Raw genomic sequence first — 22,659 nt, 5'->3', positions numbered from 1 at the left:
ATGGCACAGCACTGAGCTGTACAGGAGACCATGGGGAGACAATGGGGAAAGCAGAAGTGAGTGCTACAAAATAGATATAGTCATTTCTCCATATAAAGATAGGAAGTTTCCTTCTTTGTTGTGGCTAGTTCCTAAGTATAATCATCATTTCCTCCCATTATCTCCTGGATCTATTTACTGTAGGATTTCCTGGGTCTCTCCATCTACTGTGACTACTGTGTCGGGCACCTGTGTTGTCATCACACCAGGGAAGGCAGAAAGATGCCAGTATATATCCGGAAACGTCCCCTGGAGATCCCTCCACCTTCTGAAAAGGACTGGATTAAGAAGGATGAGGAAGAAAATTTCTTCCTGCAGGATCCCGATCAAATCTTTGATTCGTTGCCTCAGCCCTTCCGGATGATCAATAAACTGGTGACTTTAGTATTCGAGCAGGCCTGGGAAATCATTGAGAAGAGGGAGGCACCCCGAGAGGCACAGATACGGAAGGTCAAGCCCACGTTGTACCTGCCCACAGCTGAATTCCAGGTACCGAGACCCTTCACAGCACAGCTGCCACCTGTCATTGCAACAGTTTGTCAAGGCAGTGTCAGTTCAGTTCCTTTTGCTTTCTTCTTCCATTGTCACTCCTCCGCCCATTTAAATTCCTGGGACTCCATTAGCATTTCCCTCGCTTTCAATTTCATTCCACAAGACTACAGCTCTAAACTTGCTCATCTGAGAAGTACAGGACTTAGCCCATTTCAGTGCCCATCACACCTTTCTGAAAGAGGAGAGGTGGTATTCGATCATGTCAGGCTCACCCTCTCCTTCTCTGCGCCAGACTGACCCTAGCACCTGCTTATTCTGGAGAAGTTGATGAATCTATTGCTATCATATGGACAAACTCAACTGTGTTTTCAAAAATAATACTTTAGAAATGGTGCAGAGCAACATCGAATGCAGCTGCATGGTGCCCAGGGACTTCACGGGCTGCAGAATGTCTGCATTTGCTCCACTCTTCCTGTGGGGGTAGCTGGAAGTGGGAAAGCTCTAGTGCTGCTGAATGGTGCCTGGAGATTGAAGTCTTCTGTTTATCCCTAGTGCTGGCAGTGGCAGGGAGAGCTTCCCTTGAAGATGTGCCTCAGCCTTGATATTGGTGGTATCTTTCTGAGATTGGAGCTAGACTTCATGCCCTAGTGAGATCATGGGATTTCGCTGGCGTAGCTGATCAAACCCCCTATTAGGGGGCGGCAGGGCAGGGTCATGTTCTCTTCTGCTTTGTTTTTCATCTCTGCAGGTGATGGGAAGAGCCAACTGCCTTGCAGCCTCTGGACAGCATGTCTTTGTTGGGCTCTCCACAGGGCTTGCGGTTTTCAACACGCCCAGCTGTAAACGGATCTGTGCTTGGGAGTCAACCAAGCTAGAGATTTGTGCCATCCGTGCCTCCAACCTTGGCAATGAGACCCACCTTCTTGTTACTGTGGATGACATGGGTAGGTACCCCATGAGCTTCCTCAAGTCCCACGTGGGAGGAATTTTGAGGACAAACTTGTGCGCTATGATGGAATGGAAGTGGTGGGTGGCAGTGGAAAAGAGGTAAAGCAGGGTGGAAATAAGCATGACTAACATTTTTGAGAGGATCCTGCAAACAATGGGGACTAGTCAATAGACTTCAGAGTGGGGGGTAGCCCCAGGGCTAGTGCCCTCCCTGTGCTGCAGTGTGGAGGTTCGGATGAGGAGAAAAATCTGTCAGCTCCATATTGGATCAAGTAGCCCCACCATGATACTAGTGTATGCAGCAGTCCCAGAAGGGTCCATTGGCTTCTGGTTGAGTCCAACACTAATGAAGTGGGCTTAAGTTCTCTTTTCATTAGAGAGAAGAAAGTTGTATCTGAGAAAATCTCCTTGGAGACAGGCCATCTCCATGCTGGACTTGGCTAATGTGGTCATCCCAGGGTGTGCGTGGGAGGGAGGACGTGTGAAATCCCACCCCTAGCAAGGCAGATGCATAGATGCTTTCCAAGTTCTGAGCCTTGTTGCACTGACTCCAATAGCTGAAAAGTGTATGAAAATGCCTGGGGCTCCCACCCACCTTCCCCTTTCCTATTTGAAGCTGTTTCCTTGGGGATGAGGGCTAGCAGCGAGCCTCCCAGTAAGCAGACAGACCTCATGCTAGTGGGACTCAAGCTAGCACTGTAAAAATAGCAGCATGGATGAGACAGCAAGAGCAGCAGCTCAGACTAGCCACCAGAGCTCAGAGGCAGGGGGTCGGGTGGGCTTGGACTCGGCCAATAGCCTGAGTTGCCGTCTGTGCCACAATGTCCACACCGCTATTCTTAGCATGCTAGCTGAAGTGGAGCGAGCATAAGTCTGTCTGCCCAGTCTGGGGAGCAAACTTCCCCTGCAGCATGGGTATTCCCTCTGGCTGGGGCCATCAGCACTGCTCTGCGTGTCACTAGGCAGCAAGCTGTGGCCGAGCCTTCTGAGAGCCACAGAAGGCACCTAGTTCTAGTGCTGTTACTGCAGCCTCCAAAAGAGCTGAGTTGTGCCCCTCACTCTCTTCCCACTCACCTCTTGCCTCTGTTTTTCTCTTCCAGGACTTGCCCGACTCTTTTATTTTTACAGGGTCAGCCTGCTGCTCATCAAAGTCCTAAACGAAGTGGTAAGTCCTGTGTGTGCCACGGGCACTGAGGCGAAAGCCTTTGTGTAGTAAACATTCAGGATTTCTAACAGCACTCGGGAACCACACTGCTAAGAGCAGCAGCTGGAATGGAGGTCAGAGGTCCTGTTAACTGGGTCAATGGTGCACAACTCGCCTGTAACCCTCTTTGAACCCATGTTATCCCCAGACCCCAGGTTATGTCCGGAATCATCTCTGAGACGTCAAAATCCCAGGGGTGGATCAGTGTTCAGCAACAAACAAGCTCAACACCATAGAAGCCTATCTTTAAATAATGTGGAGTCTGACTCTGGCAGACTGAGCCAGAGCGACTCAGGCACAGGGATAGGAGTGCTGGGCTGGAGGGGCTCAGGTGGAGGGGTGGGATAGGGGCTCTGGGCTGGGGGACAATTTGTACTTGTTTCCCCTCGTTAGCATGTTGAAAAGCTCCTTAGCCCTCCCAAGCCACTCGCAGGGGGCTGGGCCTCGGGCTATAGCTGCATGTCAAGGCTTTGGGGGCTCTGACCACCCGACAGGTTCCTGACCCCCCTCCCCCTCTGTGCACTGCACATCTCCTTTGTGACAAACCCCACAGGGCAGCAGGACGTCCCATTGCTGCCATCCCTGGCTTCAGAGCATCCCTCAGGCTAGGCAGCAGGCACATGGACCCTGCAAGCCTACTCTCTGCAAACACCCCCACTACCCAAAGCCAGCCTTACAGGGATCACAGACACCCTGGGCGCCCCATGGCCAAAGGCCAGGGGAACGAGCCTTTGCTCAGGCTTCAGGAAGAACATCTCAGGGCTGAAGGCTCCCCACTGAGGGCCCAAACCATAGATGGCTGTAAAGATTCCTGTCCCAGTCTTAAAGCCCCTGCCCAGTCTACCCCCTGCCAGTCTGTGCTCTCAGCCCTCTCTGCCTTTATCACCTTTGCTCTGCCCATGCCACTGCTTCCTTCTTGCCTTTCTCCCATACTCCTCTCCCTGCGGAAGCTACATTCTGCACCTGCTGGAGCTCGTGGGTGGCTTTGAAGAGTAGCCCAATGCAGAGCCTGCTGCACGAAGCCAGTGGAGACATGACTGATGAGGTGTGGAGTCGAAGGAAATGGACACAGCAGTTTAGCCCAATGCGCACAAAAAAAGGCACCTCTGGCCACCAGCCCTCCCTGAGAATCCTGGAACAGGAGCAAACCCCCAAGAACAAAGGCATCTTCTCCTCCTCCCCTCCTGCTCCCACACCAACCCTCTGCACATGGAACATTCTTCCTGGACCTGTTCCCAGGGCGCCTGCCTCTTTCCAGTCAAATTCCCGGGTGCATTAGCAATAAGGATGCACCACAGCAAGCAGCCCCAGCCTTTTCTGATGCCAGCATGCCTTTCTTTGGCAGGAAGAGATCAGCAAGAGAAACACCTGTGTGGAGGCGGAGCTCTCCCAGGGGGGCGATTATGCAGGCATCCTGCTGCAAGGCAAGTGCCAGGGATTTGCAGTGTATCAAATGCTGGCTGCCCTGCTTCAATGGGTGGGGCCTGCAGCTCATGTAGCTTTGTAAAACTTATTCACCAGTCTAGAGAGGGTCCTCTGGGATTCGCCAGTGCTCTCCTGAGTCAACCCAACCTGTCCTTCCAGGCAAGGAGGGCTGACACTGCTCCTCCCTTTCATCTGCCAAAGGCCCAGCAGGGATCCAGCCTGTGCGGCCAGCTCATGGAAGGCAGCTCACTCTGGGGCTGCCAGACAGGCCATTCAAAGCAAAGCAGACTCCTTCCTCCTGCTCTAATCACCGACCCCAGCTCCTCAATCCTGTCCTCAGGCCCCACATTTACACTGGGAGCATATGGGCCTGTATACTGAGAGGCTGTCTGCTCTGACACAGGCTGGAGAACTGCAGAGAGACGCCCTCCCCAAACCTACTGCAGCAAACAACCCTCACCAAAGCACAGGAGTTTCTTAGTCACAATTCTAGTCTCAAAGCAGTGAGGGCCATGTGAATGCCTCCTTCTGCCCCAGAAGGGTCTCTATGCCCCACAAGGGAGCTCTGCTGGAACCTTGAGGGCTAGAAAAGCAGGACATTTGACACCCCACGGGCAGCCAATAGAAGACCAGTCTGTATAGCTGTACTCCCTAGATCAGCATCCATGATATGGGACTTTGTGGGGATATGAGCTGGGGGATCCTATATTTGAAAGGGAACACTAATCCCATTCTTGAGGGTACATAACAGCAGAGTCCTCTTGCCTGAGAAACCTTTTCTCCTCCTTTCCAATTGCTCAATGCAGTTTCCCAATGCAGGCAGCACAGAAGCTTGGCTGGAGATCTACCGATTGCCTAAGGAGTCTTGGCTGAAGGAGACAGACCATTCCCAGGCAGCTGCAGCAGTGTCATCTTTCAGGGAGAGGCGGTTCAGCCAGGCGTCTATGGTACAAAATGTTTTTCTTTCCTACCGAGATACCTTCTGTCTTGTCCTTTCACCTCCATCTCTTTCCATAGCCCTTGTTCTCACAGCACCACTGGCTGCACTGACCAGGCTGGGTGGGTTTGTCAGCACCTTGATGGGGAAGGAAGTGGGGACCTTGTCACCCAACCCACATTTCACAAGCCCCTTGTATTGTTGGGCTACTATTGTCACCCACAAGACAAGTTTTCCAAGGTGGTTCCTCTAGATCAGAGGCCACAATTCAAATGTGCTCCCCTCCCGCTAAGTGTTGCCCCCAACTGGGGAGGGGTCCAGTGCAGGGTGATTTCTCAGAGAGCCATCTCTACCCCCTGAAATACCCTTCATACTGGCAGAATGGCCCAAAAGGGCCTTAGTGTAACTGAGAATTGGGTGTGGTAGCTCCAAGTGTGAGTCAGGGAAGCTGATTCTCCAGTCTGGGCTTCTTTGAATTGGCTTCATTTTTCAGTTCCAGGCCAAAAAGAAGACCTGGCTGTGTGTCAGAGCCCCACTTGCTCAGGTGGAGAAGGGGATGCTCTGGATTACCATGGCCAGCTTGTGTGAACTAACCACAGCCTTCTTCTATTTCCTTGGCAGAAAAGTCTGGAACTGCTGGGACAGGGCTCTGCAGAAACGGTAACCAAGGCCTGAGTGAGAATTTACCAAGCTCTCCAGGCAGATTATAGATGTTGAGTTGGGGGTTGAACCTTGAACTCCCTGCATCCCAGCCCTTGGGGAAGAGTGCCAGGAATCTGGGCCACATTCTTTGTTCTAAGCATCTAGTGGGTCCATTCCAATGTTCAGCTGGGCTAGTCCCCTCCAGACCCCAGCTCATCAGAGGCTGGCCTTGCCATTTAACAGGAGCTGCTGGTCAGCACTGATGGGCCAGCTCCCCACCCCCAATGGCTGAGACCTAAGGCAAATGAACACCTAACATTCCCCTCTCTACTGCTCCAAGTACTCCCCTTCCCCCTTGCATACACCTAGGTCTTCAGTCTCACTAAGCCACATGCAGGTACCTAGCCACGTCTCTGTGCAAAGACCAGTGCTGAGGGCAGGAAGCTGATCATAGAATATCAGGGTTGGAAGGGACCTCAAGAGGTCATCTAGTCCAACCCCCTGATCAAAGCAGGACCCTGATGCTGGCCTCTTGCTTGGGGCAAGTGTCCGAGTCCCCATTCCCAACCAAGCAGAAGGGATTCTAGCCCATCACAGGTACCTTCAAACCCACATTGGTTCTTATATTCCGCAGCAATCTGAGTATCCCTCAACCCCGGTTCTCTCTCACTGGAGCCTGAAGACATCACATGCTGTAACCAGGACCATGCTGCATCCAGGGACTTTTGGGGAGGGATTCCTAATGGTAGCTAGGCAGAGATGAAAGTCAGTCAGTCAGTCAGGTCCAGCATACCGGCAAGAGCCAGTACACCATGCTGGACCGGACCGGCTTTCCCAGGCTGGTGATTTAAAGGGCCTGGGGCTCCCTGCAGCAGCCAAAGCCCAGGGCCCTTTAAATCTGCTCCTGAGCCCCGCTGCTGGAACCCTGGGGTGGTAGCAGCAGCAGCAGGGTTCCAGTGGTGATTTAAAGGCCCAGGGCTCCAGCCACTGCAGGGAGCCCTGGCCCCTTAAAGCACTGCCCAAGCCCTGCTGCCACTACCCCAAGGCTCTAGCAGTGGGGCTCAGGAGATTTAAAGGGCCAGTAGCTCCCCACAGCTACCATAGTCTTGGCCCTTTAAAGTGCCACCTGAGCCCTGTCGCTGCTACACCAGGGCTTAGGCAGCAGGACTCAGGCAGCGATTTAAAGGGCCCGGGGCTCCCTGCCACCAGAGCCCCAGGCCCTTTAAATTACCGCACTGGCCCGGCTGCCGGAGCGCTGGGGTAGCGGCGGCAGGGCTCTATTGACAATTTAAAGTGCCCGGAAGTCCTCTGCAGTAGTGGCAGCCAGACCTCCGGGCCCTTTAAATTGCCCCTGAGCACCGGGGCTCCCAGCCACCTCTGCAGCTGGTAGCTCGGGGGTGATTTAAAGGCCTCAGGGCTCCCAGCCGCAGTGAGAACCCCAAGGCCTTTAAATCAAGATTTAAAGGCTCCACCTCTTCCAGTTGAGGCCATCCCATACTGGTAAGTCCTTTAACTACAGAGGTGAAAGTAAGTTAAGGTACCCTAAAGGGTAGGGTATTTGGAGCACTGGGTGATAGGGCATCTGGGGAAGAGCTGAGGGTGGAGTGCTAATGAAAGTAGGATCCCATGGGGCAGTGCATATTTCCCTTCTGATGGAAGCTATGCTTTGGCTCCATCCCTCAGGCCGATGAGGCATGGCCTACATAGTGCACACAGTGACAGTGGGAGCAGCATGCTGGGAGGGGAGTGTTGCGAACCCTTCCTGGGAGGAAGGTTTGAGACGCCAGGGAACAATTCTGCAGGTTTCAACTGTGAAAACTTTGTTGTCAGTAGCATGAAGCAGCACAGGCCACAGAGCAGCTCCTGGATATGCCGGTGCTCAGGGTGGTTGTCTCTTCCATTGTAGGAATCACCCATGTCTGCAAACAGAGTTGAAACTAAGCTGAGTCTCCCAGTGCTGCTGCTGAAGGTCAGGTCGCCCAAACCTCTGACAGGTCAGGCCCCTTCTCTCGGGGGCTTTGTTTTTGGTGGGGAAGTGGGAATTTACTCAAGTCTGGTTAAGTAATAATGGTTGTGCCTGTCTGCATATTTGTCTCTCTCTTTGGGTGCTTTCATATGTTTCTCTCTGCGTGAGTGGCTGGATAGCAACAGAAAGATAAAAAATTACAGTAAAATGCCCGCTGGTGCTACCTTGCCTGTGGCTCATCTCTGATCCTGGAGTGGGACTTGCTGCTTACTCAGCTATTAGTATCCCAGCTGCATTATTACGTATATTACAGTGGTGCCCAAGGCCCCACCTGCAACCAAGGCTCTGTGGCAGTGGGGTACAGCACACACACATGCAGATACTACCCCTACCCCATGGAGCTTTGAATCTCTTCCTCTTGTTCGCTGCCTGGTCTTAGTGGCTTTTTGTCTCCTCCACCCTTATTCTTACCAAGGGCAGTGTCAGACTCAGTCTGGCTGTCTGAGCCCACATGATCCCTATCCAATACCAGCTATAGAGGGGTAGAGCAGCTGATCAGAGAGAAAAAACACAGAGGGAGGCAGCCTGGGGTTTGGGCCCCTTCCCCAGGGATAGGCGAGGCAGAAAGCAACGCCCATTGCTGTTGTAAAAGGAGTTGGCTCCTGGCCAGGGATATGGGCCTTATGCTAGGTTAAAGGCCTGGGAGAGGTGGTTCCATCCAAAGGAGAGAGAATGGACTCAAGTCTCCCACCTCCACAATGGTGTTGACCCTACATGAAAGGGGAAGGGTTATCCTTCCCCCACCAAGAGCAGTGGTTCTCAAACTGGGGCCACTGCTTGTGTAGGGAAAGCCCCTGGTGTGCCAGGCTGGTTTGTTTACCTGCCATGCCTGCAGGTCCGGCCAATCGTGGCTCCCACTGGCCGCGGTTCGCTGCTCCCAGCCAATGGGAGCTTTCCCTACACAAGCAGCGGCCCCAGTTTGAGAACCACTGGGCAAGAGCCTTCCTAGATCTCAATGAATTCTGCTTCTTCTGGGGCTCTGTCCCTCCCCCTTGGTGTTCACCATCCAGGAAGCACTTTTAAAACCCCTTTGGAGGCCCTGATGAAGATTGATGATGGCAGTGTGATCGGCTTGGGGCAGAATCACATGATCAAAGACTACCAATGGGAACAGCAGGATGCAATCTTTCGCAGCACCTTCAAAAAGCGTCTGGAGAGAGAAAGTGAGCGTGACAGCAAGGAGGAGAAACCCAGGTGAGAGGGATGCAGGAGTGCAGCTCCACCCCTTGTGCATGCTGGCATTTCAGCCCAGGGATTCATAGGAGTTGCTATCACACTCCATCATCATCAGGGCACTTTCCAACTATTACTCTGAACTGTGGCACAAGAGGTTGGCTCCCTGCTCCCAAGCCATGAAAGTATGGCCACAGCCACTCCTGATCATGTTGAATTGCTCTGTTTATCAAGGTATTTCCATCTCATGTATTTATTATCCCTTCCTTTCTCAGCCTTGCTGTGTTTCATTTTCTCCTGCCCAGCCGGATACTGCAGATCGGTCTCGAAATCAAAGCACATCCAGGTAATATAAAGCGGATAGACAGAATACATAATTAACCTGTGAACTCACTGCTGCAGGATATTGAGTTTCAAACTAGATCAGGCATTAAGATGACAAAAAACAGCATCTGCAAAGACATAAGCCAGGATAAAAATGATCAGGGCTATCAATCCTCATGCACTAGGCATATGCAAAATGCCAGCTGGGTTCATAAGAACTTGCCCCATGGTATATTACTGCACAAGAGAAGATTTATATCCTCTTCTGCAGCATCTGACATTGGTCACCCGGGAGGGAGGATGCAGGACTATATGGATGACTGGCTACTTTCCTGTGGGTCTAACTAAAGCAGGGTAAAGTGGGCACTGCCATAGGCCAGGAAGTGTTGTGAGTAGGTCAGGGGCAACAGGTGTCATTGCTTACTACCTTCTGCCAATTCATGATTCAGCAGTGAAGCTTTCTGTCCATGTCCAGCCATCTTGGTTTATAATTCAGCAGCTACAGAAACTGCTGCAACAGATGTTCCCAGTTGGTGATGCATGGAGAGCTGGCTCTCTTTCTTCCTCTCAGATGAGAGCAAGAGGGTGGGAGTGGGAGGAAGAGAAGAGCAGAAGGTGCCCATGAAGTTAATTGTCCCTTGTGAAGAAGAGTTCTTATTGCACTAAAGAAGCCCTGTAATGGGGCTGGGGCGACAACTCACCTTGCAGCGCCTCCTGCTGGTTGTTCAGGGAATTAGCTCTCCAGCCTTTGGAGCACCCTCTGCAGGCCCAAGTCTCACCTGTCACTGGCCCCTGTGTCCCTCCCAGACCCCAGTGCCCCTTTCCCTTGGGTGCTTCCCCCTGGAAGTACCCCTTCAGCTCTCTGGGTCTCCCCTCCCAGGGGAATCCCCAACCCCCTATCCACACCTCAGGGTATGGCTACTGCCAGTCACCATCTAGCCCCCACCCACTGGGGCAGACTGCAGTGTATATACCATTCATCACTGGCAAAGGGGGGTTTGGACCTGCTGCCTTTGCCTACCCCAGACTACCCCTCTGTAGCCCCAGTACCTGTTTTGGCCTTTAGCAAGGCCTGCAGCCTGGGGGTTCTGCCAGCTGAAGCACCCCAGCTCCTTTAGCCTTCACCCCACCCTAGGTACCTTGCTCAGCTCCCAAGCAGCCAGGCCCTTCTCCCTCAAGAGCTAGAGGAAGAATCCTCTTAGCACTTGGCTTCACTGGCCTTTATAGGGCCAGCTATGGTCTGATTGGGGCGTGGTCACAGCTGTGGCTGTTTCCCCAATCAGCCAAGGCTTGCTTCTGTCCCTAGCAGCAGCCCTCATGCAGCCTCAGCCCTGTACCTGGGACTGATTTCAAGCCCTTCAGGGCAGGAGTGGGTGACCATGCCACTATGAGCCCCAAATCCATAAATGCTTTTCCCCGGTACTCTATCAGATGAGTGCTCTGGGTTTGCGAATGACAGAGAGGCAGGGCCAGGCGATGGGGAATGGGAGGGAAGGTCTCCTGAGTCAATCTCCCTGTTAATATGTGACTCCCCCTATGGACACATTTGGGAACACCCCGTGCTCCTGACTGGTTGAGTTACTATAGCAGCTTGGCTGCTGTGGAATTCTGGGATGCAGTGAAAGAAACAGCCTTCCTCTCGCTGACCCAGCTGGTGTCACCAGCATTTTAACCAGCAGTTCCTGTCCTCAGGCAAGTCAGCAAGTGGCACCAGTGCATTAGCCTGCCATCTTTGTGCCAACGTCTCATCACTCAAACCAGCTGTGTGGCCCAGGCCCTAAGGAAGTTGTCATAGGTCAGGTGCCTGCTGCTCCCAGTATATGCTGGCACTGGGGGCATGGCTGTTGAAGGCAGAGGGGCATAGTTCTCATATCACTGCACAAAAAATTTCTCTTGCCAAACACTTCTGTGTCCCAGTGGTTGATTGGGCTTCCTGCTGCCTGGACCACCTCTTGTAATGGGGACTGCCAGGTGTGGGGGAGGGGCTGACATAGGCAGTCAGAACAGACAGGCAGGGAAAAAATATCACCAGGAATAAGAACTTTTGTTCTATTTCTGGCTCTGAATGAGAAACTCCAAGGGATGCGGGGTCCAGACAAGTTTCTCCAGCGTGCTGATGCAGCTGGCACAGGAGACTTCTCTGTGTAGCTCGGATTCCCTCAACCAAGGCTTTCGAGCTGCCCACTCCCCTCTCCTTTCTGTGATCTCCCTCTTCCAGATGTGCCCACTGGCATCAGTGTGCATTGGAGTGGAAGCCACAATCTCTGCCTGTATTTACTCACCCGGCCATCAAAGGAGAAAATGGGTAAGAAGTGAAAGGATGGGGGGCAGGAGGGTACTTATTTTCAGACTGCTGCTGTAGATTTCAAAAGAAAGTGGTTTGTACTAAAAAGTTTTTCCTTTTAACCCTGCACTGGCAGGAGATCTTCTGACCTTTCCCTAGGATCTTCCTGACCCAAAAAGGGCCCCCACTGTCAGGTTGACATGTCCCAGAGGGCATGGCCTCTGACCTTTTCCATACCTTTTGCCCTGGTAGGGCACTGTGTGTTTGTCCCCATGGAGCTCAGTCTCCCACAGCCTCAGCATTTCTGAGTCAGTAATTCACAGCAACCAGCAGTGAGGAAAACTGGGGCTGACCAGAGAGTGCTTCCACCCTGCCCAGGTATGAGGAAGAGGCTTAAGGGCTAAAAGTCCCACGACACCAGGAAGGAGACTGTTTTCCCAGACACACTGGGATGGGAATCCTATAAAGGCAGCATCCTTAGCCCCAGGGCTGAGGGGCAGGGAGTACTTTATTTCACTCTCGGTTGGCCAATGTTGAGAAGGGGTCGAGCCAGCTTTCAGGGCTGCCCAGGGGTGGGGGGCAAGTGGGGCAATTTGTCCTGGGCCCCAGAGGGGCCCCATGAGCCCTGGCCTAGCAGCGGTCCAGGTCTTCGGCAGCATTTTGGCGGCGGGGGCCCTTCAGTGCTGTTGAAGACGCGGAGCGACTGAAGGGCCCCCCGCCACCGAAGACCCAGACTGCTGTCTGGTGAGTACAAGCACCGAGCTCCCCTGCTTTGCCCCAGGCCCCCTGAATCCTCTGGGCAGCCCTACCAGCTTTTATTAGCTAGAAGAAGTGAGACATAAGAGAGGATACGAACTGGCCCCATGATTCACATTTCTCCATTAGGCCAGGGTGGCAGCTGGATGGTGAGGATTTCCAGATGGACAGTGTCCCAAATGAGGCCACTACAGCAGGCAGCTCCTGACCTGCACCCATTGTACTTAGCCCAAGAAGGCTAACACATACCAGAAGCTGATGTGGGTGGTTGGGGGGGGCTCCCCATCTCCCTGAAGATGAGGCTCAGCTGTTCAGAGGCCATGCTTCTCACTCCAGATGCTGAGATAAAACCTGACACTGTCTGGCCATGTGCCGCTCCAATCACCTGCTCAGCTGTCACCTCCTGCTCCTCTTATATGGCTCTGGCATGTGAAGATGGGATGATAACGGTGTGGGACAGATGTCTAGGTGAGCTCTCCCATTGCTGGAATTGATGGGTACCTATGGGAGGCTGATGGGAGGTTGACGGGGATTCTCTCTCTTGGGACTTGGGGGTCTGGATGTGCCAGCTGGGGATCACAGAGGGTTTTCAAGAACATTTTCCAAAAAAACCTGCAGGCTCGCTGGTTCCCTAGCAGGTGGCCAAACATCTCAGGTGCCTTAGCTGAGTAGCAGAGTCTCTCATGTCACATGGCCTGAGTTTTCAGGGGCCAGTTCCAGTTCTGACAGAACTATCCCCTGTCCTGCAAGAGGACAGTGAAATCAAAATGTCTTTGGGGCTGGCCAACAGTTATGTTTGCAGCAGTTAAGGCTATAAGTGCCTAGGGTGACCAGATGAGATGAAGAAAATATCAGGACACATGGCGGGGGCGGGGGTGTCCGCCAGCAAAGCAAAAAAAAAAAGCCGAGCGCTGGCAGTGGAGAAAAAAAAAAAAAAAGGTCGAATGCTGCGAGCGGAGCAAAAAAAAAAAACAAAACCAAAAACCAGTGCTGCCAGCAGAGCACAATATCATCCCAACCAAAGATCGGTCAGGACACGGGACAATCACCCAAATATCGGGACGGTCCTGATTTTTATCGGGACGTCTGGTCACCCTATAAGTGCCCTGCCTGAATGTTTTGGGGACATTCCTCCATTTGGACAACATAGCCTCAAGCTATTTGTGGGGCTGAAGCAGTGTCAGCACATCATGACCTTACGATTTACTATGAGAGGTTCACAGCATCACCGGGCTATGATGCAATGACTATCCCAGAGCAAAGTTCAAGAGCACGCCCTACTCTGTACTTGGGCCAGTCGTGTGACTGCACTGGGGCAGGCCACAGTCTCACCCAAATCCATTGGTGATGCAGTGTCAGCATGCTGTGATACTGCACCGCCACATGGCAATGTAAAGATTGCGTCCATCAGTTCAAAGCTGAGAAGGTGGCAACCCTCCCATACTGCGCCATAGCCAGGAGTACTGGAGGGAAAATGAGCCCAAAACAGAACCTGGCCTAGTTCCTAGCCAACCCAGTAAGATGGAGCTATGCTCAACTTCCCTCCCATACAAGTCACTAGCTCTGTATGGTAATAACAGAGGTGCCCATTAGTTCAGCCTGGGTGGCATGGAACCATGCTGAGCTTCCCTCACATGGAGGTCACCTCCTTGGTGTCAGGCTAAGTCGCTCTCAGGTGGAAGCCAGATTCAGTGCTGGCCCCTGTATCTCCAAACTGGTGTTTGTTTCCGACTTTTGGGTGCTTGTGCCTTTCCCAGGATTTCCACTAGCTGTGACTGCCCTTCCAGAGGGATGTCTCAGCCGCACCATCCACTTCCTGCAGACATCTGCAGCCCCAAGGGACCAGCTGCCTAGGCCCAAAGTGCAGCTTCTGGTGCTGTGTACGGATGGGTCTCTCCACCTGGTTACAGTGTCAGGGCCCAGAGAGTCCAGGACCGTGCTCCTGGCAGACAGGTGAGGTGGGTTCTGCTAGGCCTCAGGGAGGCTGGTCACAGGTCAGATCAATTGTCTCAGTGGCGTGGTGGGGGTTCCCCTTTGCTAGAAGGGAGTTGCAAACACTTCCCCTCCCCTTGGGAGACCCCACCACTGTCTTTGGGGAGGCGGGAATCCATCCAGCAAACTCTTCCACCCCGTTATCGGTACCAAACACTCAACCTTAGCAGCAGCAGCAATACACAATCACAGTCTGTCAGGCATGGATCGGGGCATCTCCTTGCCTCTGAGCTCTGGCTGATGCACAGTGTGACACGGGCTCATGAGACCACAGGCTCAGGCTGCCCTTTGGCTTGTCCCTACAGCTCTGCCTGGAGCCATATCTCAACCAGCATTGTCCCTGCAGTAGCCACTGCAAGGTGTTGCTGGTGCCTGGAGAGCCTGGAACAGAAGTTGGGATGGAATTTCCTACCTTGTGCCTGCCCAACTTCTGTTTGCTCATGCTCCTGCCAATCAGAGTTTTGAGGGTAGGGCCAGCTCCCAGTTTGCTGATCTCAGTAGGGCAGCATTTGGCCTAAATCCCCCGTGAACCCCTGCGTCATGCACTGCAGCTCTCGCTCTCCCGGCTCCTCAAAGTGCTACGTCTGCTCCCAAGCAGCATCCTAAGGGTGGGTTTATTTTACAGGTCTGAGGACCCAGATCAGACCATCAGCGCAGTAGCACCGATTCCAGCCTTTCCTGGTGCAGTGAGTGTTGGAAGTCATGCCCTCTAGGGTTCTGTATCCTCTGAAGAGCATGGCTGTGCGGTAGGGTCTGGGGGGCACAACACTAGCAACTGGCCCCAGGCACCAAGCGCTGAGGTGAGGGCTGAGCGGCAGCACCCCCAGGAAATCCCCAACTTTGGAGGTGTGGAGAGGTCACAAGGCAAGTCCAACCCCCCCAGTTATAAACTCCAGGTGGCAAGTGGAGCCCTGTGACCAGTGGAGATGGACAGCCGTTTCAAAACAGGCACAAGGACCTTGTGGAAAATAAAGGGTTAAAAGCAACTGGCTGGAGCCAGCCCAAGTGCAGCAAGCATTCAGCAAGCTGTGCTCTGCTGTTCACCTCAAACCTGACCCACAGCATTTCTGCTATTGCAGCCCTGGGTTCTCCACACACCTCTGGCCCATGCACCTCATTTCCGGTCTGCAGGGTTCCTGCAGCCCACTAAGACTTTCAGGGCTTTCTCCTGCCCCAGTCCCAGCCAAGGGCAATGGGAATGGCCCTGCAAGTGCTCTCCATGCAGCTCCTGTGCCCTGTTGCTCTTTCAGGTGCTGGTGTTCTCCTGGGATGGCACAGTGTGCCTCACAGATACTGCCACGCCACAGACTGTTTGCCACTTCATCACCCCACCCTCTCACACAGTAGCATCCCCCTGGCAACCAGTGTTTACCGTGGATGCCACTAACCAATGCCTGCTCCTCCGAGGTAGGGAATCTGACACAGAAGGGAATGGGTGGAGGGAACTACCTGCTACCATGCACTCCTGTCACAGGTGGGAGGGGAAAGGGGGCCCTGGGTCTCCAGCTCCTGCCAAGGAGTTTCAAGTTAGCAAGTCCTAGGAGATAGAAGGGTCAACTCACAATATGAAATGGCGGTGGGGTTTCCCGGTGTGGCTGCCAGATCTGCACAACCTACCCCGGACACTAGGCCAATAAGCATTGCTGTGCGGCATCTGTGCACCGTTATCTGTCTGCATGCTGGCCCCACTGAAAGCTGCTCACAGGTCGGATGCTGGCCTTTCAATGTCTCCTACTGGGGAAAGGCAGCAGGGACTGAAAGCTTTAAACATCATTGCTTGGGCCATGGGGACTGCAGTGTGCGTCCCATGCTTCAATCGCTGTACAGGCTGAAATGGGCCAAAGTAACAGGCTGAGTAGACTGGCTGCCTCCCCTTTCCCTGAAGCTGGTCTCCTGGAGAAGAGGGCACTGGAAATGCTGGTGCTGCTAGGATGAAACAGCAGCACTGGGGCTGAATTTTTGGTTGACTTTGAGTGCTTATATCGTTCCCCGTAGCCTGGTGCAGGGGTCCTCAGCCTTACTCATAGGGTGGGCAACATGCTAGTTGAGGGAATGTTTTTTAGACATGTCCCATCCTACTTGCCATCAGTTGGTTCCTGTTAGCCATCACCTGGCCCGTCCTCCCTCCCATTTGCGATACTAGAACATCCCTTCTGTTAGTTTCTCAGATAGCCCACTGCTGCAAGTAACACTGGGAAAGTATTGATGTATTAGTAGCTTCTCCAGGGTGACGTAGCAGCTGGGAACACGGGGGACGAGGAGCCAGCACCACGTGCACAGCCAGCTCTTTGCCAGCCCCAGCGTGTGCTGTGCAGGCCATAGTGCAAGAACATCCACGCTGGTGGATTTCTAGCAGAGCCCACTCCAGACCTTGGCCTGTGTGGCCAGCTGGTGGCTCAGGACTGTTTGGTCATTCATAGTGATCGCTGCTTTGAATGAGGCCATTCTCTTCTTCCCCAGCGGAGTAGCTTGACATCAGAGCACTTTGAGAACAGCGTACGCAGATTAGTGCAGCCAGCTCTATGGTGGCCTTGGGTCACTCTTGGTCCCCTGTGATGATTCTGCAGAATGTGCATCCTACTGAGATACCCTGTCCTCTCTTCTCTGGCACACAGGGGATGAACAGCAGCAGCAGGCTGGTCTGCCAACACAGACCAAGGACAATCAAAGCTCCATCTTCCTTTTTTATTTTGAGTCCTACCAGTCCATGAAGGTTTTCCCAGCAGTACCAGAGCTTCCTCCTGACTCCTTGCAGCACCTGCCATGGGACGAGAGATGTGACATTTTCCTCCGTGACAGGTAAGCTTTTCCCACCAGGAAGTCTGGAGTGTTGGAAGCTGGGACTTGGCTCACACTCCTGGTAGGGCAGGTCCCACCCTAGAGCACAAAGGGCCCAGTGAGGTTCCAGAATGGCCTGAGGCAGGATTGTCACTTCAGGCAGCTGGTAGGATTTGTTCTTATGTATCACTGGAGTGAGACTGGAGTAAACTCTGGGCTATACAGGGGGAACTGGGTCCGTGCCAAAGAGCAGACAGACGCTCCACCTCAAGCATCCAGCTCTGCCCCTCGGGACACTGCTCCAGCCACAGCAAGGGAGAGATTGGGGATCTCTCCAGCTGATTCTGTTTCCCCATGCACACAATTTCAGGGCAGATTCCTCCTTCATTGAACATACACAGTAATAGCAGCGGCTCCAGGCACCAGCACTCCAAGCGCGTGCCTGGGGCAGCAAGCCACAGGGGGCACCCTGCCGGTCCCTGCGAGGGCAGCAGTCAGGCAGCCTTCTGCGGCTTGCCTGCGGGAAGTGTGCCGGTTCTGTGGCTTCGGTGTACCCGCTGCCGAATTGCTGCCGAATCCGTAGGACCGGCAGACCTCCCGCAGGCAGGCCGCCTGCCTGCTGTGCTTGGGGTGGCAAAAAAGCTAGAGCCACCCCTGCACAGTAGGTTTTTCTGCTCGAATAGGAACTATTGCGTCTTTGATGCAGGAATTCCATCTGCTAGGCAGAGACTTTGCTCTCTCATATTGTCACTAGATGGCAGTGTCGTATCACTTACTGGATGACCTGTGTCTTGAGCTGTTACTTTTGAGAGCCTGTCTGATCCCAGTCAATGGGAATCAGGGCCGGCTCTAGCCATTTCGGTGCCCCAAGCACGGCGGTACGCCGCGGGGGGCGCTCTGCCGCTTGCCGGTCCCGCAGCTCCGGTGGACCTCCCACAGACATGTCTGCCGATGTTCCACCTGAGCTGCGGGGCCAGCGGACCCTCCGTAGGGACGCCTGCGGGAGGTCCACCGGAGCCACCTGCCGCCCTCCAGGCAACTGGCAGAGCGCCCCCCGCGGCATGCCTCCCCAAGCCCGTGCTTGGCATGCTGGGGCCTGGAGCCGGCCCTGATGGGAATCCTTCCATTGACGTCAGTGGGCTTTAGATCAGGCCTTAAGTTTGAGAGGCTGAAGCGCATGCGTGCGTGTCTGAATGACCTAGCAGGTTTCTCTCTTCTCCTAGGCCTGAGCCAGGGGAGTGGCAGGCTATCTCAGGGCACAGAGAGCCTTTCATCCCTATAGCACCAGCTCAGTAATGCCTCCCCTCCCCGTAGATCTGTCCCGAGGAAAAGCCTTTCCGGCCTGCAGCTTTCTACTATGAAAATTGGGGACCCCCCTAACCCCCATTGCTCTGACAGTCAGAGCTCAATTCACCAACCCACAGAGGTTCAGGTTTGTAGCAGATCTTAGCTTAGTCCATAGCAGGTACACATGCAGCACCCTCAGCTTGGCTGCTGACATTCTGGCCCATTGCAGCCCAGCTCAGTGTCCTGAATGGCATGCAAAGAGGTGTCTGGCTGTTTTAGGTCTCAGTCTGCGCTGGAGGGGGTGGTGAATGTGCACGGATTTATTTTGAATTGGTTCAGTAGAGCCCAGAGGGCTCAAGGATGGGGAAAAACAAAGTCTGAGCCCCTGCATTCTCTTCATTAGGCTGCAGCACCTGCCAGGACTCAGCCAGCAGGTACCCAAGTGCTGGAGCCAGCTGCGGAAGCATGCAGCCGCCCTGCAGAGGAAGGGCCGGAAGAAGTGATGGGGGCAGGAGGAGCTATAGTTCAGATCAACCTCGCAGCCCTGGGTTGGCACTAGGCCCATAAGCCTGGCCTAGCACTGGCATTTTGACTGACTCGTCTCCACCTCAAGGCAGCTCATCCCACTGATTGATTTCCCCCACCTCTAACCCAAGCCCACTGATCAGCCCAGGCCAGCAGGGAGCAGCTCCTCCTCCCCTCATTCATCATGGGTACTTGCACCCTGTTGGGGCATTCTGATAGCAGTGTCTGCTCATCACAGAGAGGGACCCAGAAGCCCAAGTAGTTCAGCTAGAGAACGTGCAGCGCAGCTTTGAGTCCCCCATAGACATGGAAAGTCTGAGCCTAAGCAGAAGCTTCATCAATGCAGTTAGATCCGTGTCTCTCCCTTTCAGTAAAGGCCTTCACACTGTTTGTCTGTCTGTGGTACTTCAGAGCATTGGCACTGAAGTGAGATTGTTCTTCTATCCCATCAACTTTGGGGCTCCCCACAGGCTCATCCCCTTGCAATTTAACCAGCCTGGGGATGGGAGAGAATAGGACAATGAATGCAGATGGACAAAGGCACCATTGTCCCACATGGTATTGGTGGCCTGTAGCAGCAACAGGGAATCCAGATGCTCCCCCGAATCACAAGTTTTATTGACCAAGGATGGGCCAACACAGTGTTAGAGGCCTATGCTGGCACTGGCCATGCCTCTAGATGCTTCTTCCAGCCAGCATCACTTCTCTACCCAAACTCCACCTGAGGAAAGTGTTGCTGTCCACAGGATCTTCAGTCAGCCCAGCGAGATCTACCCATTTATCTAGGTTCTTGGCACTGTGGTATCTGGACCCCTGCCATGGGGAAAGGATGAGGAAGAACAGAAGAGGGGGGAAGGCCTGAGAGAGATGGGAGGAGGAGCAGAACAGTGCTGGGGGTTGGCTTGATTTCTAGTCTTGCCTCCTTGCAATCACACTAACTCTGTCATCTAAGCGGGGAACTATACAGAGCAGTCATTATTCCCGGACTCTGTCACATGTCATGTCAGGGAAAGGGGGTGCCTGCAGCCCACAGAGCTGCCTCTGTGACATTCCTGGGACTGACAGGGTGTAGGAGTAGGACTCTGGACTTGAGTCCCATGCGATAATGGAGAAATACTGACCACCTTTGGCCAGGAAATTCAGACTCCGTTCCCAGCAGTGCATGGAGGTGCTAGTTATTGGTAGGACATATGGGGTTGGGCATTGCCCTCACAAACTACCTCTGCTGTTACAATCCTGAGAAAGTAACTTCTACACTGGGCCTTGCTGGATACCCAGAGCCAGGCAAACCTGGCTGTGCTTAGGATTTGTTCCTGTTTGAACACCAATTCTGCCTGGACCCAGCAGATGTTCCTTGGGGGAGCAATAAGAAGACTGGGTCACTCTGGACTGGAGAGGCTGCTAAAAGATTCCTGGGGGCTGCATGGGTTGGGGAGAGTTAGAACCACACTCACCCACCCTGCAGGTTGCTTAGAACAGTGGTTCTCAAAGCCGGGCCACTGCTTGTTCAAGGAAAGCCCCTGGCTGGCCGAGCCGGTTTGATTACCTGCCACATCCGCAGGTTCAGCCGATCACAGCTCCCACTGGCTACGGTTTGCTGCTTCAGGCCAATGGGGGGTTGCGGGAAGCGGCGACCAGTACATCCCTCAGTCCGTGCCGCTCCTAGCAGCTCCCATTGGCCTGGAACAGCGAACCACGGCCCGTGGGAGCCGTGATCGGCCGGACCTATGGATACAGCAGGTAAACAAACTGGCCTGACCCGCCAGGGGCTTTCCGTGAACAAGCAGTGGACCGGCTTTGAGAACCACTGGCTTATAAGATGTTGAGAAGAGCAGCATCAAGCCCAGTGTTTGTTAGATGACTCCACTGAGCAGCAGAGGGAGCTCAAAGAATATGTTTTGGTTTGAGCTGATCTACGGCCCAGGTCTGCATTCCCTGCAACTCCAGCTGACTTCAGTGGGCTTTGAATCAATCAGTCCGTCCTTGGTTCTGGGGGTAAGTTTTCCAAAAGTCTGAGGCCCAGCCTACATAAGCTGGAGGCACAATTCCATCACTGGGGTACATGGAACAAGCATAAACTGCAGCTGCGAAAGGGAGATTGCCCCTTGGGAAAGTCAGCCCTTAAAGATTTAACACTAGACAGTGCCACTACTGCCTCCTTGTGATCAGTTGTCACTAGAGCAGTGGGCTGCAGACTGCTGAGTGCTTTGACTTTCAGTAAGCAATCTTTCCCTTCGGAGGCAGGTGGCAGATCTGGGGAGAAGAGACCAACATCCTCCAGGGATATGCAACAGGGCAGCAGTCACATTGCGTTGCAGTCAGGTTCAAATCCCACAGGCTTTCCTCAGGCAGTTCTCTCTCTGACTTCAAACTGGGGCGTTTTGCCTAAGTGAGGACCAAACCATTTTGCCCTGAATGTTTGTGGCCTTCGTGACCTATGGGAGTAACATGCAATGGGTAGTGGGGCCCATTTCATCTGTGGGGAATTCCCCAGGAAGGTGGCAATAGAGCAGCACACTAACCGTTGGCTTTTTAAGTGCAACTTTGTCATAAATTACACCTGTGGCTAGTTCCCGGACTCTGCACAGAGATTGTGACTCAATAGCAGACAATCTTTCTGTTCCTAGTGCTACTCTGCTTGCATATGCTTCTCGTTACAGTGCATCTTAAACGTATGTGGCTCTTTACCAAAGACTTGAGCTCAGACCCTCAAGGGTATTTAGGCACCCAGCTCCAATTGAAATCAGAAGTTTGTGCCTAAAAGCTTTTAAAATATGGCCTTTGGGTCTGATCTTTTAAACACCACCAAAATGTGATTCTCACGGCCACGGTAGTCCTGTTGGCTTCCAGGAGTAAGCAGCAATGGGTGGGGCCTCAGATCATTAAACAGAAGGTAGGAGAGAAGCCCAGCCTCTACAGAGCTGACCAAGACCCCAGAATGCTCTTGCAAATGCAGGAAGTCAATATAAAACTTAGCCCTGTAGAACTCTTCCCTGTGAATCTCCGTTAGCGCTTGTAACTGTTTGCTCCCTCTAGTGGCTAATTTAACCCCTCCAGATATTAGTCTTCCAAACCTCAAAGGCTCAGCATAGAATTATTGTGGCTCTCCAGTAACACCAGCCCAGGTTGGGAGATGCCAATTTTCACTGCAAGCCCCCCCACACCCTCCCCCGGATGTTCAATCACTTATCACTTGCCCAACAGGACTCTGTTTTGGCCTAAGTTTTCATGGGTGGTTTCAGCAATTTTTTGGGGGAAAAGTGTAAAGAAAACCCATTCAGCTAGCGAAGCATAGGGCATGAGTGGGAAAGAAAATGATCCTTTACACACTTAGAGAGGTTCAGATGTTTGTTTTGCCTTTCAAAACTCATTTAGCTTTAACCATTCAAAGCTGCCACCCTCACTGAGAGGTGTATTACTACGTGTTGGAAATAATAATGTTATTTGAATTAATATTGCTATGGGAAACCAAACACTAATTTAACCATAAATTGCTTTATTAAATCCAAAGGCCAAATGGTATGTATACAATTGCTCGAAACGTGCCGACAAAGCCTAAATAGATAATCTGTAATATACTACACCCAATACAGTAACAAAAAGTATTCGTAAGCATGTGATCAGTGTACTTACAAATAGGCCAGACCTAGGGATGACAGTCTCATCCTGGCATAGTCCAGCATGATAGTAGGGTCTGAGAAAGAACCTTCAAATTCATATCTTTCATACCCTGCAACAAACAAACGTCAGAGCCAGTTACCACATTCAAATCACTTGTTAGCTAGACAACTCATCCTAATTTTGATCCAAATAAGATTTACAATCTC

General features: G+C 52.9%; 1 protein-coding gene across 1 annotated transcript; it reads left to right on the top strand.

Annotated features, from left to right (window-relative positions):
* Positions 1 to 172: 172 nt before the first annotated feature.
* WDR93 (WD repeat domain 93) lies at positions 173 to 20,050 on the top strand. Its single transcript, XM_075069681.1, has 16 exons — positions 173 to 528; positions 1,280 to 1,475; positions 2,580 to 2,644; positions 4,029 to 4,111; positions 4,932 to 5,055; positions 5,667 to 5,705; positions 7,594 to 7,681; positions 8,724 to 8,907; positions 9,162 to 9,232; positions 11,429 to 11,515; positions 12,587 to 12,718; positions 14,008 to 14,203; positions 14,868 to 14,928; positions 15,493 to 15,649; positions 16,858 to 17,041; positions 18,711 to 20,050. The coding sequence occupies exons 1-16, from the start codon at positions 262 to 264 to the stop codon at positions 18,808 to 18,810; spliced, it is 2,034 nt and encodes a 677-aa protein (XP_074925782.1). The 5' UTR covers positions 173 to 261; the 3' UTR covers positions 18,811 to 20,050.
* Positions 20,051 to 22,659: the final 2,609 nt, after the last annotated feature.

This window comes from Chelonoidis abingdonii, chromosome 9, assembly GCF_003597395.2.
Source record: "Chelonoidis abingdonii isolate Lonesome George chromosome 9, CheloAbing_2.0, whole genome shotgun sequence".
Lineage (NCBI taxonomy): Eukaryota > Metazoa > Chordata > Testudines > Testudinidae > Chelonoidis > Chelonoidis abingdonii.
This window is presented reverse-complemented; position numbering and strand designations above follow the sequence as displayed.